This window comes from Medicago truncatula, chromosome 4, assembly GCF_003473485.1.
Source record: "Medicago truncatula cultivar Jemalong A17 chromosome 4, MtrunA17r5.0-ANR, whole genome shotgun sequence".
NCBI classification, from domain to species: domain Eukaryota; kingdom Viridiplantae; phylum Streptophyta; class Magnoliopsida; order Fabales; family Fabaceae; genus Medicago; species Medicago truncatula.
Genome location: NC_053045.1, coordinates 53,826,417 through 53,840,123, shown reverse-complemented (window position 1 = coordinate 53,840,123; position 13,707 = coordinate 53,826,417). Strand labels below are relative to the sequence as shown.

The 13,707-nt window shown below is 31.3% G+C and overlaps 1 protein-coding gene across 1 annotated transcript; it reads right to left on the bottom strand.

The window, feature by feature from the left end:
- Positions 1 to 2,403: 2,403 nt before the first annotated feature.
- Positions 2,404 to 6,301, bottom strand: LOC25493921 (rhamnogalacturonan I rhamnosyltransferase 1). The gene is made up of 8 exons (XM_013602576.3): positions 5,478 to 6,301; positions 5,192 to 5,259; positions 4,752 to 4,840; positions 4,465 to 4,630; positions 4,056 to 4,345; positions 3,726 to 3,930; positions 3,484 to 3,641; positions 2,404 to 3,159 (listed from the first exon to the last, which is right to left on the bottom strand). The coding sequence occupies exons 1-8, from the start codon at positions 5,809 to 5,811 to the stop codon at positions 2,913 to 2,915; spliced, it is 1,557 nt and encodes a 518-aa protein (XP_013458030.1). The 5' UTR covers positions 5,812 to 6,301; the 3' UTR covers positions 2,404 to 2,912.
- Positions 6,302 to 13,707: the final 7,406 nt, after the last annotated feature.

The following is a 13,707-nucleotide window of genomic DNA, read 5'->3' as shown; positions in this document are numbered from 1 at the left end:
GTTACATATAGCTAATGGTTTAAAGTTTTGGTGAAATTGTGATATTTAATCCCTATTATATGCTTGTTTTTAGCCTGATTGATGATCTCCATGCTCTCCTCTTATCCCAACAATTTTGATATTATCCTATATAACATTATTCGTTTTTGCAAAATGTTATTTTTTTTTCAAGGTATTTTAATGAATTCTTCTTCCAAGTAAGTTCTTTTAAACACATTCCAATCTAGGAGGTAAAATGTCACGGGATCGTCACTAAAAACTAAAGAACTTCACGTAGTTTTCCACTTCATTAATGTGAAATTTAAGATAAGGTAAAAGCTAAGACTTGTTAAAAACAAAGATTGTGGCTTGCCATCCATTAAGATTAAGATTTTAATCTGTGATCAATGATCAATCACTTCAAGCTAAAGCATTTGACCCACAACAACTGTCTTAGTTGATTAATTAATTAGTATTTTGCTTGATTATTGCTCGTGTGAAGCGGTGTTAATTGAGAAAGAACATTGTGGCCAATCCTGACATGACGGAAAGCAACATCCATTATTTATATAAACCACGTGTCTTCAAGGAAATTAAATATTTGCTTCTTATGATGTTCCTGTATTAGTGTTAGCATTAGTGAGTGACCACCAGTGACTAGAGACACTACTCAATGTTTAGGTGTTTGAATAGTACTCCTAAACAATAATAGTATTAGTATATACTAGTGGAAACTTTCTCACTGATGGGGTTTCTTGGATCATTCAAAATATATACTAGTAGTATTTAAAAATTAGAAGCTAGAAAAGTTCGTGAGAATTTCCTTGGGATGCACTTCACATTCAATTTCCCAATAATAATTATTTCTTATTTTCCAACTCGAGTATATATTATTTGTGCAAGAAGTTGCACTCTATTCTAACTGTGTTTGGTTTGACAAAACAGTTTTTCAAAGCACTCAAACTCCAAGAGGAGACTTCCTAAGTATGTTACCTTCAACTTTGTCTTTTAATGAAAATATAAATCCTTATTTGGCAAGTCACCGATAGGATTCACAGTTTCAAAAATATGCTGTTTGATGAAAACTTCTGTCTGCCACATTCTTATGTTGAGAAATTAGGAATTGAATATGGTGATCCACTACTTCTGCTGATTCATACAAAAGGTAGATATATAATAACATCTTTATTACAACGCACTAGTTCTGCACGATAATGCCCATACCGTAGACAACGAAAATGACTTAATTGTGGTGGCTGTCAAATATTAATTTGATTATACAATTCTTTTTTCCTCAATTTGCTTATGCAACTTCAGTAACGGAATCAGGAAGTATTGTCAAGAGGAGCTAAAATTTAACAAATGGTAAGCATTTAGATGCGATTAAATGTACATAGTCCATGTTTCCATGTATTGGGATGCATGCTAGTTTTTTTAGTACATTAGTAGATAAGAAGGAAAATGATAAAACCGACAAAAAAAGTCTTCAAAGTTGGCAGTACTAAAATTTGCTGGAGATAGGCAAAGGAACAAAAGTTTGAGAAAATTTTCTTCATGCTATGAGCTACAAATAATACCAAATCTCATAGAATGCATGACATGTTGGATAATAATAATACATACATACAAACCAGAACATCATTCATATATTGTTGTCCAAAACAATCACAATCTTGGCAAGGCAAAACGTCAAACAAGACTATAAAGCTTATTCACCCAACAACCACTTAACTCAAATAATTTCATCATTAATAGAATAAGCCAAAAATCAGACGGACCACATTTGTCTGGTTGCTTTTTTTGGATGCGTTTGTTACTTACTACCTGTCTCTGTTTGGGAACATAAGCCTTAAAGAATGGAAGCCTACTTTACCACCAACCTAGATATAAGCTTACAAGACATTAACATACGAACATAACTTATGAAAATATAACTAGACTTAATGATTCAATTTGAAATTTCTAAATCATAGAGGTGACCTATTCAACTCCAAAGAATTGTCTGGTTGGTGTAACATGATTGAGAACCAATAAAATGATTTGTTAACATTAAACAAATAAACTAAAAAAATATCTTATCTATAGTATTTGTCATAACTGATAAGGAGACAAATTCCTTTCTGATTGCGTTATTTGGTTTTGAACTATAATTGCTCTTGAACTACCGTAGGTTGATAAAAATGTTTACATTTCGCAATTAGGCTTTGCCTAGGATTAAATAGACACCTCTTATGGTTGAGATATGAACCACATTTTTTAACCACTAGATAAATGATAACAAAGTTGATAGCTGAAATTAATTAAGGATAATTATATCGAGGATATTTTAAAAATTTGCAAAGTAATCCCTAATACTTAAGAAGTTATTTTGCTAAATCATACCACCTATCATTCCCAAAACAATAAAATTAGGAGGCATTGCAATAATACAGGAACAATCAGCTTTTTTACCGTATGATCTCAAAAATCACAATGACAGAAGTGTACCAAAAAAATAGGTACAAAAAATCTATATCTTTATATATAAAGAAGAAGAAAAAATAATACCAGTGGTTTAAGCTTCCACAAACTGCAGATCCAGTAATCCAAATTTGTATATGAATATGAATTCCTCCGTGTACAATGATGTTTAAACTGCACTCACCCTGCAATGTCAGGGTGGCTACTATACAAGAATGTGATGGATTATTGCATATGTTTATTATATAGATAAAAATATAAAGTATCCCCCGGCTGCTTTGCTTGATTAGAATTTTTGCAAAGGCTATCCCACTCCACCTTCTTTTCTCTATGTCTGCCTCTTTTCTTGATACAAAAAAGCCTTCGTGTTTGTTAAAACTGAATAGAGAGCTAATTCAATATATCTGTGGTAGAAAACCAAGTGTACCAGGAGATGGTACATGTAAAATTCCATTATTTTTCCAAACACATTGTCACGTGCTACTCAGCATATCATTTGATGGTTCTAAACATTCCTCTGGGTTGGAATAGAAATAATCCTCTTCTTTGGGCTTGTCAGGAATTACCAACCTTTTACTAGGGTTACCCATGCGATGAGCATGTGATTCCTTCACAGCTGAAGAAAATTGGTCCCAGTTCAGTGCACCGTTATAGTACTGATCTATTAAATCAACTAAGAGCTTTCTGTCCAGTAAAATCGTCTTCTTGAACCCAAGATATCTGTATAAGCAATGGAAGGTTGTCAATTCACTTGGCTAAGAGTAAGACCAACTAATAATAACACTATAACAGTAAGATCTGAAAACAAAAACTGCAAGTTGGTCTCTCAGAAGATGTGAATACAAAATAGTTCCGGTAAGAAGAAAACACTTTTTAGTTTTTCAACGAAACATGTACATTTGCTTTGCAAGCATGAATGTTTCCAAAGATACATAAAAAACCGGTTTATTAAGATAATGATACTTCGGTAAAACTCAAATTTTGAATTTTGTTTATCTGAAGAGGGTTTAATGGAAATTTTGAATTTTACTAGCTGAACTGTACCTGCGGTGGCCCGCAACTACTTTGGCCATATTTCCATCATATGTGGGAACAAAAATATCACTCTCTAAAGACACAAGATAATCCAATGCTGCCATCTGAGATGAATGATTTTGGAAAAATTGAAGATCGGATGGCTCCAACAGTGTTTCCTTCCTGACCTGTTTCAACAACAATGCGGAAAGGCAAACTGTAAGAACATGAAACAATTACCATGCAGCTTTTAGTTTAGCTATAAAGTTTACCAATTTTGGGTACTCCTTTGAAAGACTTGCCCGTCTTCTTTCTCCACCATATATTTCACCAGCTGCAATGTAGATTTGAATGTTTTGATCAATGTCAAGAGCCCTTAGTGTAAGGGCAGTCTCCTCGGGTGTTAGAGGACATAAACCATCTCTTCTTTTCAAGTCAGAATTAATTATTTTCTCTTTCCACCAAGGATAGGCATATCTGCCAAGCACAAAAAATTGAAATTTGAGGAGGATTTATATCATGTCTCTTTACAGCATCCACGGTGATAGAAAAAATAATAACTGGACTTTCGGAATAGGTGAATTATGAAGTTTAATTATTACCTCATTCTTGTCAACTCTTCCACTTCATCACTGTTACAACCTTGAGTACAGCCAGAAAATGCTAACATGTCCATCTCATACCTAAGATGAAGAACCAAAAATGGACCGTTTTTCCTTAGAAGCTTGATCACCTTTCTGCCCAACTCCTCTATCTGAGAAGTGAATCTCAGAGCACCAAAATTAACTCTGCATCGCAGCTTCTGAATTTCTGGAGGTTGGCCATTATTAGCCAGCCGAGCATCCGTTCTATTTAGATGGACAACTTTGTGCTTTTGTATCAAGGGTAGAATCTACAAGAATAAATATGCCATTTGTTTTTAATTAGCAAAGGAGAAAACGACAACATTGTAATCAAGATACATAGTGTGAAAGATACGATCACATTGGCTCGTGGATACTAAAAATTAACCTGGTTCTTATAGTAAGATATGTCGGACCAACTAACGGGTGGCATACTGTAAAGAAAACCGCGTTCCACTTTCAGCTTAAGTCTAGGAGGCAACTCTTTCAATATCCGCACCTCATCTCTCAAGGATGTGATAAAATGATCCACATCAAATATGTCTTGGAATTCACTGGAACATAGAAACATCAAATAGTCAATGAGATAAGAGAGCAGAACACCTTCAACTCAAATAACATTGATAAGGTTTTCATTTGTCAATATAACAAACGGCAATGGAGTGAGAAACTCACCTAGGATCAGCCCAAAAGGATGTTTTATCAAGTTCAGGGACTATAAGCGTGACATTTAAATATCGGGCAATGGCAACCATATCACATATCTGCACAGTTGAATTAAATAATCAGAAACATAGACGGAAACAATACAGGATAACTTGGTTGCACAATTACACAAACGGGGAACATAATCACAAGTTAGACATCTAACAATTCATTATTTAGTCCTCAAAATTGTAGGGTCAGACATAAACAAAATTCTAACACGATCACTGAATTGAAAATGCTCAATCACATTAGCCACTTTGAGATGATCTCAATGACTAAATTGACCAGCCTATCAACAGGATCAAGGAGGTTTTTTAATTTCATATCAAATTATCTAATCTCTAAATTTCAGGACTAAAATCAGAATTCAATCACTAAAAAAAAAACACATTGTGCAAACCACTAACCGCAGCTCTCATTTGATTCAATCCTCCATTGCAGGAAACCATCAAGTATCCATTGTTTTTGTAAACTCCTGATATCACAACAACGTAACATTAAAACAAAACCAAAAAAAATTAATAATCATATATCATAATTAAACAAGGTAACAACAAAAAAAAGTAGTAATCACAAGTTAATATAAACAAGTGCATGAAATAATCTAAAAGTAGCAAGCATCATAAGAAAACAATAAAACAAATTAGGAATAAGATTATAACTTAATTAGGAAAGTAAAAAAAAGGTACTAACTCTTGGGAGGAAGAATTGGTGGACGCAGAAACTGAACATTATTATTATCCAACGCTCTAGAATTTGAAGCAGAAGAATCCACATGAGTAAAACACGAAGGCCAACCTTTAAGAACTCGAGGACCCCACAAATCACCTATAGCTGTTAATTGAACTATACAAGTCCATAATATCACCGTTGTAGTTGCACGTATCATCCATAGTTTCATTCTACCTCTTCCCGAACCCGAACCCGAACCCGAACCCGAAGCTAGTCTCTCTTTTTGTGCTTTCAAACCCATCCAACCCAAATCTTGCCACTTGTAGTTATTGCTGTTACTCTCTGGTTTACACATCTTAATCTTACTTCCTCAATTTTTTCATACCATAAACCCTATAAATGTAGATTTAATTAAAGAAATCTTCAAGATCCGTTGTTCAACGAAACGACGCCGGATCGAAGTTATCTTCACCAATGCAGACACGGAATACAGTATGAAATTCAGTTCAAGAAGCATCAACCAAATTTAGCAGAAGTGATTATTTTTATATTGAGGAGGGAAATGTTGTTGAATTTGAGGAAATGAAGGTGAAGTGTGAGAGAAAATTGAGGTTGCTCCGGCGAGAATGTGGTGGCCGGAGAGTGAAGAAGGAAGAAGAATGAATGAATATTATAATATTATAGCCGGTGGTGAGGAAAGAGAGAATAAAATGCTAAGAAAGACATTCGCGCAGTTGACACATGCTCCTACACATACCTACAACCTTGCTAACCTAACTATGGTTAACTTGGATTGCTTCCCCTTAACTCGTTCTATAGTGTAATACTATTATTTTATGATGATATGGTCCTATGTGCTATAGTATATAAAAACCACATGTATATATACTAAATACTTTTTGTACACTTTATGATACAAATAAATAAATAAATTGATATGTTAACTAAACAATATTGAAAATTTGAGTTGTGTATTCCAACTATAAAGTTTTACTTTTTGTCTTCATCAATTTATAATTATTATCATTTTTAAATATGTTTTTAGTCCTTATAAAATTATGATCATCAAAGTTTAATCTCACAAAAAAATATTATTCAACTTTAATCATTATTTACATTTTATAAAAACTATTTTGAGAATTAAAAGTATTCATTTTATTTTAAAGTTCTCAAAATATAAACTATTCTTATCAAATGTAATATTATACAGTGGACTAAAATTACAATTTAATAGGATTAAGTTTGAAAGTTCATGTTGCTTGTATTCATTTTTTCTTTCAATGTTAAACTTATAACCCACCCTCATTAACCATGATGAAGAAAACTAACAAGTTCTCAAACTAGTGGTGAATATTCAAAGGTTCTTCAACAAGTGAACAACATAAATAAAACTTGAGAAACAAACAACACAGAGGAAGCCTAAAGGCCAAGATAAGAGTGAGCCCTAATAAAGGGCATGAATTCCATAAGAGCATCCACAATAAAGATATATATTTTTGGTATTTAAACGAATCTTACGTGTATAAATCACTCATTTATAATTTTTTTAATAGTAGTACTAAGCATTTAATTTCTTCAACCCAGCATCTCATACAAAAATTTTAAAGGGACTCACTAATCAACTATCAATAACTATATACAATTACGTATTAGTTTTCTAATATTAAAATAGTGTGGATCCCACTTAAAAAATGAGGATCTTAAGTGAGGCTTTGTGTCCTTTAGGACCCCAAAATTTTTATCTCTGATGAAGTACCTAATAAGTATTGAATCTTAAATGATTAAGACTCTTTCATCATAGATGGTCTAATGAGTGATACAAGAAGTGCCAATGTCGAAAGAAAAAAAAAAAAAAAAACATGAAAAAGGTCTTTTTAAGAAGGGTTAAGTATTTTTTTTTTTTTTGTCTCTGTAAACATGTTAATTTTTCGTTTTTGTCCCTTTAAATTTTTCTTCGACTTTTGGTCTCTATAAAATTTTCAATAACAACTTTTGGTTTCTATTTTAAAGTCAACTCATGCATTTTTTGATAAAATTATGCAGAAATGTGTAGAATATTCTAAAAATCTCTTCAAAAAAGAGAGAATTTTTTTAACAAAAGATGAATTAAATATCAATTTTTAAACATCAAAAATATAATAATTCATGTTTTGTTAAAAAAATCTAATTTTATTTTGGAGAGATTTTTATAATATCATAAACCTTTTTGCAAAAATTAATTCAAAAATATGAATTTTACATACTCCATCTGATCTCGAATGTAAGAACAAAACAAAGATAGTCTCAAATGTAAGCACAAATATACAAAAATCATCATATTAAATGTCACTATTTCAATTTTATCCTCATTAACTTTATCCAAAAATTTTCACACTCTCATGTTTAACCCATTCCAAAGATTTTTCATTTGTGGAATTCAAAAGTCGTGTTTTCTTATAAAATATTTATATTATTAATGTTTGAATGTGTACTACTCCAAGACAAGGGCAAAATTGAAAACACGGTATTTTTATAATGATTTAAATGCAGTTAATCCATTTTCTTAATATGTGTGTTTTTTTTTTGTTTCTTACATTCAAGACTAAAGAGAGTATGAGTTTACTTAAAAGAAGGATCAGAAAAGAAGATGAAAATATTTTGGAAGACTAAAAGTCGAAGAAAAATTTCAGAGGGACTAAAATTAAAAGTTAGTATATTTATTTGGACCAAAAACATATTTAACCTTTTTGAGAATTCTTTGCTTTTAAGCACTTATTAGCTTTATTATTATTAGTAAGAAAAACATTATTATTATTATTATTATTATTATTGTTATTATTGTTATTATTACGGTCTTGCTAACAATTGTTCTAAAACATTGTTTAAAAAACTTAAAAAAAATAAATTGTCTTTAAAATAGATGTCTAATACATATAAAATTCATAATTACACAATTCTCAACGTAAATCTACCCCTTTTAAATGCTTAAACAATATCCTAAAGACATTTGTTACTCCCTCCACTCTTTTTTAAATGTCTTTATTTAAAAAAATTAACATCAAATTAATCATGTGTATTTTAGAAAAATAAGTATATTAATTAGGATGTTTGACCTCATTTTATTTAGATTATCATATAAAAAAAATGAAATGGAGTAAATTAGTTTCTCATGTGTGATTCACATAGACAGGCAAGTGGCGTTTGTTGATTGATGGCTTTAATACAACCCATTTGGAAGCGGTAGGTGATTTGCGTCCGTCGTATACGTATGAGCCATGCCTATCAATCTATCATATCGTTCCCACAGGGCCGACAATATATCGTGATACGGTGGGTTCAATATATCGAGTCATATTTTTTAACCCAAAAAAATATACGTGAGCTAATATTTTGGTTAGTAGCTCTAAAATTGTTTTTCCTTTCAAAAAAAGCTCAAAAATTGTTTTCGATGTCACAAAAAGCTCTGAAATTGTTTTATTTAATTATAAGAGTGTAAATATTCTTTTTCTTTTTTTTTTTACAAAGAGTATATTTATTTTTATTAATTTATCAAGTAATTTTTTTCTTTTTTATTTAAACACTTAAATGTTGAACGAAGTATAACACTGTGGCTTTTCAAGAGATGATTAATTACTTTAATTTAATTGTTTTAAATGAAAAGTATTGTTTCATTAGTTACACTAAGTAAATTGAGAAATAAAGCAATATAGTTTTTATGTGAAATAACGGTTTATAATATAGGCATTTGTTAGAATACATCCACTTATTTTTTAGAAGGAGTATTTTAGCAAGTGAATAACTAATAAAAAGTGGTTAAATACACTCTAATGTGTAGCTTTGTTAAAACACTCCCACATAAAAACTAATAGATGTGTTCTTGCAGACCTCATATATATATATATATATATATATATATATATATATATATATTGTTTTTCGTCTTCGTCCTTTAGTTTTGAACGAAAATATGTATTTCTAATATAGAGTTTCGCCAAAAAATAAATTAAATATGATCAATCAATTAAGACTAACCAAATAACTATTACAGTTTGTTCACATTGTCGGCACTTCTCGTACGAAGCGTTATATTTTGGTTATGATTTGACGTGCTTGTATTTGGACTATTCGGAAGGACATGAATAACATAATTTTCTCGAATAAACCAGCTACCACTCTTCCGCTTATTGATGGTGTTAAACTTCTAACTTCAATTTGGTCCTTTTGTTCATTTTTATATACATTTTCAGACTTCAAATCTAATATTCTTATGCAAACATAGACGAGGATCATAGATTTGAAGATTGAAAGATCATAAGAAAATAAAATCATGAATTTTAAACTTAAAAATTCATATGAAAATGGACAAAAAAGACCAAATTAAAATGAAAAAAGATAAAGGACCAAACTGTTACCTGAAATTAAATTAAGAGACTAAAAGTATAATTTTGCCTGAATATTTGAACTAAATGAATGTTTAATGTAGACTTTGGTCTTAGTAGTTACTAAACATTATTCTTCTCAATAAGGGTTACTTATAGATAACTATCGAGTCTTAAATAAATAGATCTTCTGTTGAAGATGGCATAGGTAATAAAGAATATTAACAAGTGCCACAAATCACTGGTAATATACGATGAACTAGCCAATCATACAAGAGAAATATTAATGTTATTTCGAGGAAGAAATATATTAACTCAGAAACTTGAATGCTACTGTGCTTGTAAACTTCATCTCTCGCAAAAAATAAATGATAGATACTGCGTGAAGGGAAAACAACATATGCATGACAGCATGAGCATTGAGCAGATTGGGACTTTTTATGAGTATAACATTGCTTCCACTTCATTTCCTCTATTTAATTCTCTTCCACCAAAAAAAGGAAGAAAACATAACTAATACCTTAGCGAGAAATAGGCCACGATAAATTGACGATACGATAACTAGACTGTCTCGTGTATATATATCTCCTGCCGTTAAGTCTCCGTCAGTGTCGGTTCCGCCGCTGACTTCTGATTTGAGAACAGTCCACTAACTAAGGCCATAGGATGATTTATTAAGCCACGTGTCAGTATCTTAATTGGTATTAGATCACTTTGACGATCCACAAAACCCATCATTGGTGACTGTTGCACAATCGTAATCCTTGATACAAGATACGGTGGGTCCCACAAGATACGGTGGCTCCTCCCCCACCCATACTCATCCTAGTATCTTTTTTTTTTTTTGGGATCATTTAATCTTTGAAGGAGAATTTTGTCTGCCATTCTAATCATAATTAATTGGGCTTTTCTATCAATGGTGAGAAGTTGACCAATGCATGAAGCATGCTATAAAATTAGATAATTGTTGTTTTTCTAATTTCCGTCATAATAGTCGAGCGAGAGTTAACCCACGCACATGTATTCTCAGCGTGAGTTAACGTAAAATACGTAGGATGAGAATGAGCAAAAACAGATGGAAGAGAACAATTCTCATAAAATTATGATTTCACAAATTAAAATGAACAAATCACCCGTAAGAAACCAAAGTTCAACTTTTTTCTATTAATTTTGATAAGACTTGCACTCCTAAGTTTGTTAATCCATTTTGCAGTGACATTCAGCGTGTAATATTCTCACATCTAGTTGACATAATCTTTATATCTTTTAAATACATTTGACATAGCCTATATTATATCAATTGCTCTTTGCACGGTTATTGTCAAAAAGGAAATTTCATTTGCTATTGAGCTTTATTTGGTTAGGAAAAGAAAATGATATGAGAGAACTTTTCGCTCGAAACATAGGTCGATGTATTACTCACACAAACAAGGAGGCCTATGAAATGAATCCTCTCAAGCAAGTTAGAGAGACAGGGAGAGAGAATATTTTATCGAGAGAGAGAGAGAGAGAAAGTAAGAGAGTGATAAAAATTTACGAAAGAGATAGGGAGTGTAGAGGAAAATGTAGAGTGTACGGATGAAGATGATTGTATCCAAAATTGATTCTTGATCCGGAGTGGATTTGAAGACTGGAGTTGTTTTCGAATGTGCAACATTAACTTCTTCACTTGAGGGAGTTGTGCATGTGTAAGGACTCCAACACTCAAGTTGATGAAGTTTTAGGAGCGTAAAAGATTGATATAGGGAGAAAACATACTTTTCACCGGGTTGTGGACCTTTTATATATAAGTTAACGACATTTGAGTCCAAAACAATTATGTTGGGAGATACCTGCTGTGAATCACAAATGGTTGTATGATAGACATTAAAAGATTGTGATTCGACCAAGGCTTTATGCTCTCATGTGATAGTGGACACTATATGGTATATGTAGCCATTAATGAGTTGTTTGTGGATAGAGCTTCGTTTTTCAAATATATTGGATCTTGGTCCAGTTAAGAACAATTCTCTTAATTAATAGGAAAGAATAGTAAATCTAACCCAATGCATAAAAAGGGTATATGAGATGGTTTTATAAGTTGAGTTCAGTGGACCATCTTCATAAGTGGTCACCTTGGACCGATACTTAAAATCATGAGAAATTTCAGCGACGTTTGACGATACTATTCAGTAATGAAAACTCATGATATTTTTTATATTCACGCCTAAGACAACGACGTAATTGATGTCAGTTCAATACGAACTAAACATTTATTTTACATTTTTTTAATCAAACTGTTATCATTTAAGTTACTATTTCAATTGTAAAAATAAAAATGATCATTAACATCTACTACTAGAAGACAAAGTCCATCGTGTTCGAGTTTTAAACTTTTTAAATAGAAGTTCACGGTGGATTATTTATGAATATGATCCATATTAGAATTTATTTTCCTTCTGATTTTTAATATTAAAATTGAGAGAAATGTATACGAGTGGGAATGGTAACACACAAGAAAACGTGAGAGCAAAAATGAAGAGAATTCATATCAGCTACAACAATCACCCATAAATTACAGACATTGTTACATTCAACACTGATCCAACTCTCTTTAATTTTAAAGATGATATGCCTTAATCTTGAATTCCCAATCAAAGTCAGCCTCAACATCTATGCACCATTGACAAATCTTATAAAAAAAAAAAAAAAAAAAAAACTTTAAAAATACTAATTAAATTAATATCTTTATTCTAACATTAAACCATAAACTCCCCTATTTAACTAACACCTCAGTAAGTATCTCTCTCTTGTTTTTATGAGGCCAATATCAATATGTATCTCACTTAAAACAATATTTGAAATCAGTACATCTTTCACCAATCTCATACACAATTCCTTTCTTTGATCTGTTTAAGAAAGGGAGGATTTAGTTCTTAGATTTTGCACGTTACAAATAATTTTTCTAGCTACATTAATGAACACATTGCTTAAAAGAGTAAACAAAAACGTTAAACGTTGATATGTTTCGTTTTCTTCTTACTCAAGTTACGTTAGGTTGCTTTTGTTCCCACTTCCCAGTGTCACATTCTGATTTTAACTATAGATGGAATATAATTTAATAAGAAAGAAAAGTAGCACCTGTGGTAGATAACAAATCGAGAAATTCATGAATGCACTAATTATATAATTGGAATGTGACTTTTCCTAAAAGAAATTAAAATGGAAAAAAGTAGGGGCATGGAATTTTGGGAAGGATAATGTAGCATATAATCATATATGTTTGGGTTAATAGAAATTGACTTTTGGAACAAACAATTTAATCTTATTCTTATCTAGAGACAATCAAACGTGCTTCCCGTTTCTCCTTTGAAGGAAAAGAAGTAGATATGAGATAAAGTTACCAAAAAAGTTAGCTGCATAAGTTATTTGGATGTAGTGAAAGTGTGTGCTTATTGGTCACATGATTCTAGCTTATGTAATTAATCCAGCTGGAGAGTCTTACATTACATCCATATACATATAACACAAATAAATTTTGGAAAAAGAATAAAGCAAAAATAAAACTGAAAGTTCCATCAGAATATTGTAAATTATCATAACACTACAAGCAACCACTAATGAAGAAAATAAAATAATAAAGAAAAGGTGACAACTAGGGTACCTATGGAAGAATGGTAGGTAATTTATCCCAACCAATACACATTAGCCACATAAGTACATTTTTAAGTGGTATCCATGAACTATCTTGACCCCACCAACAAATTGCTCATTTTCATTGATTGGTGGGTAAATTACCCACCATTCTTCAAAGATAATCTAAAAAAAACCTAAAGAAAATTATAATACATGGTATAATTATTGCAAAGCCTCCAAAATAAACAAACCAAACCTAACATATAACTACTTGTTAA

Excerpts from the sequence above, each read along its gene's own strand:
- LOC25493921 (XM_013602576.3), bottom strand. The coding sequence starts at position 5,811 with ATGTGTAAACCAGAGAGTAACAGCAATAACTACAAGTGGCAAGATTTG. Across the intron at positions 4,841-5,191 it reads TGAATCAAATGAGAGCTGCG|ATATGTGATATGGTTGCCAT; the intron begins GTTAGTGGTTTG and ends TCAACTGTGCAG. Across the intron at positions 3,931-4,055 it reads GAAGAGTTGACAAGAATGAG|ATATGCCTATCCTTGGTGGA; the intron begins GTAATAATTAAA and ends TGTGCTTGGCAG.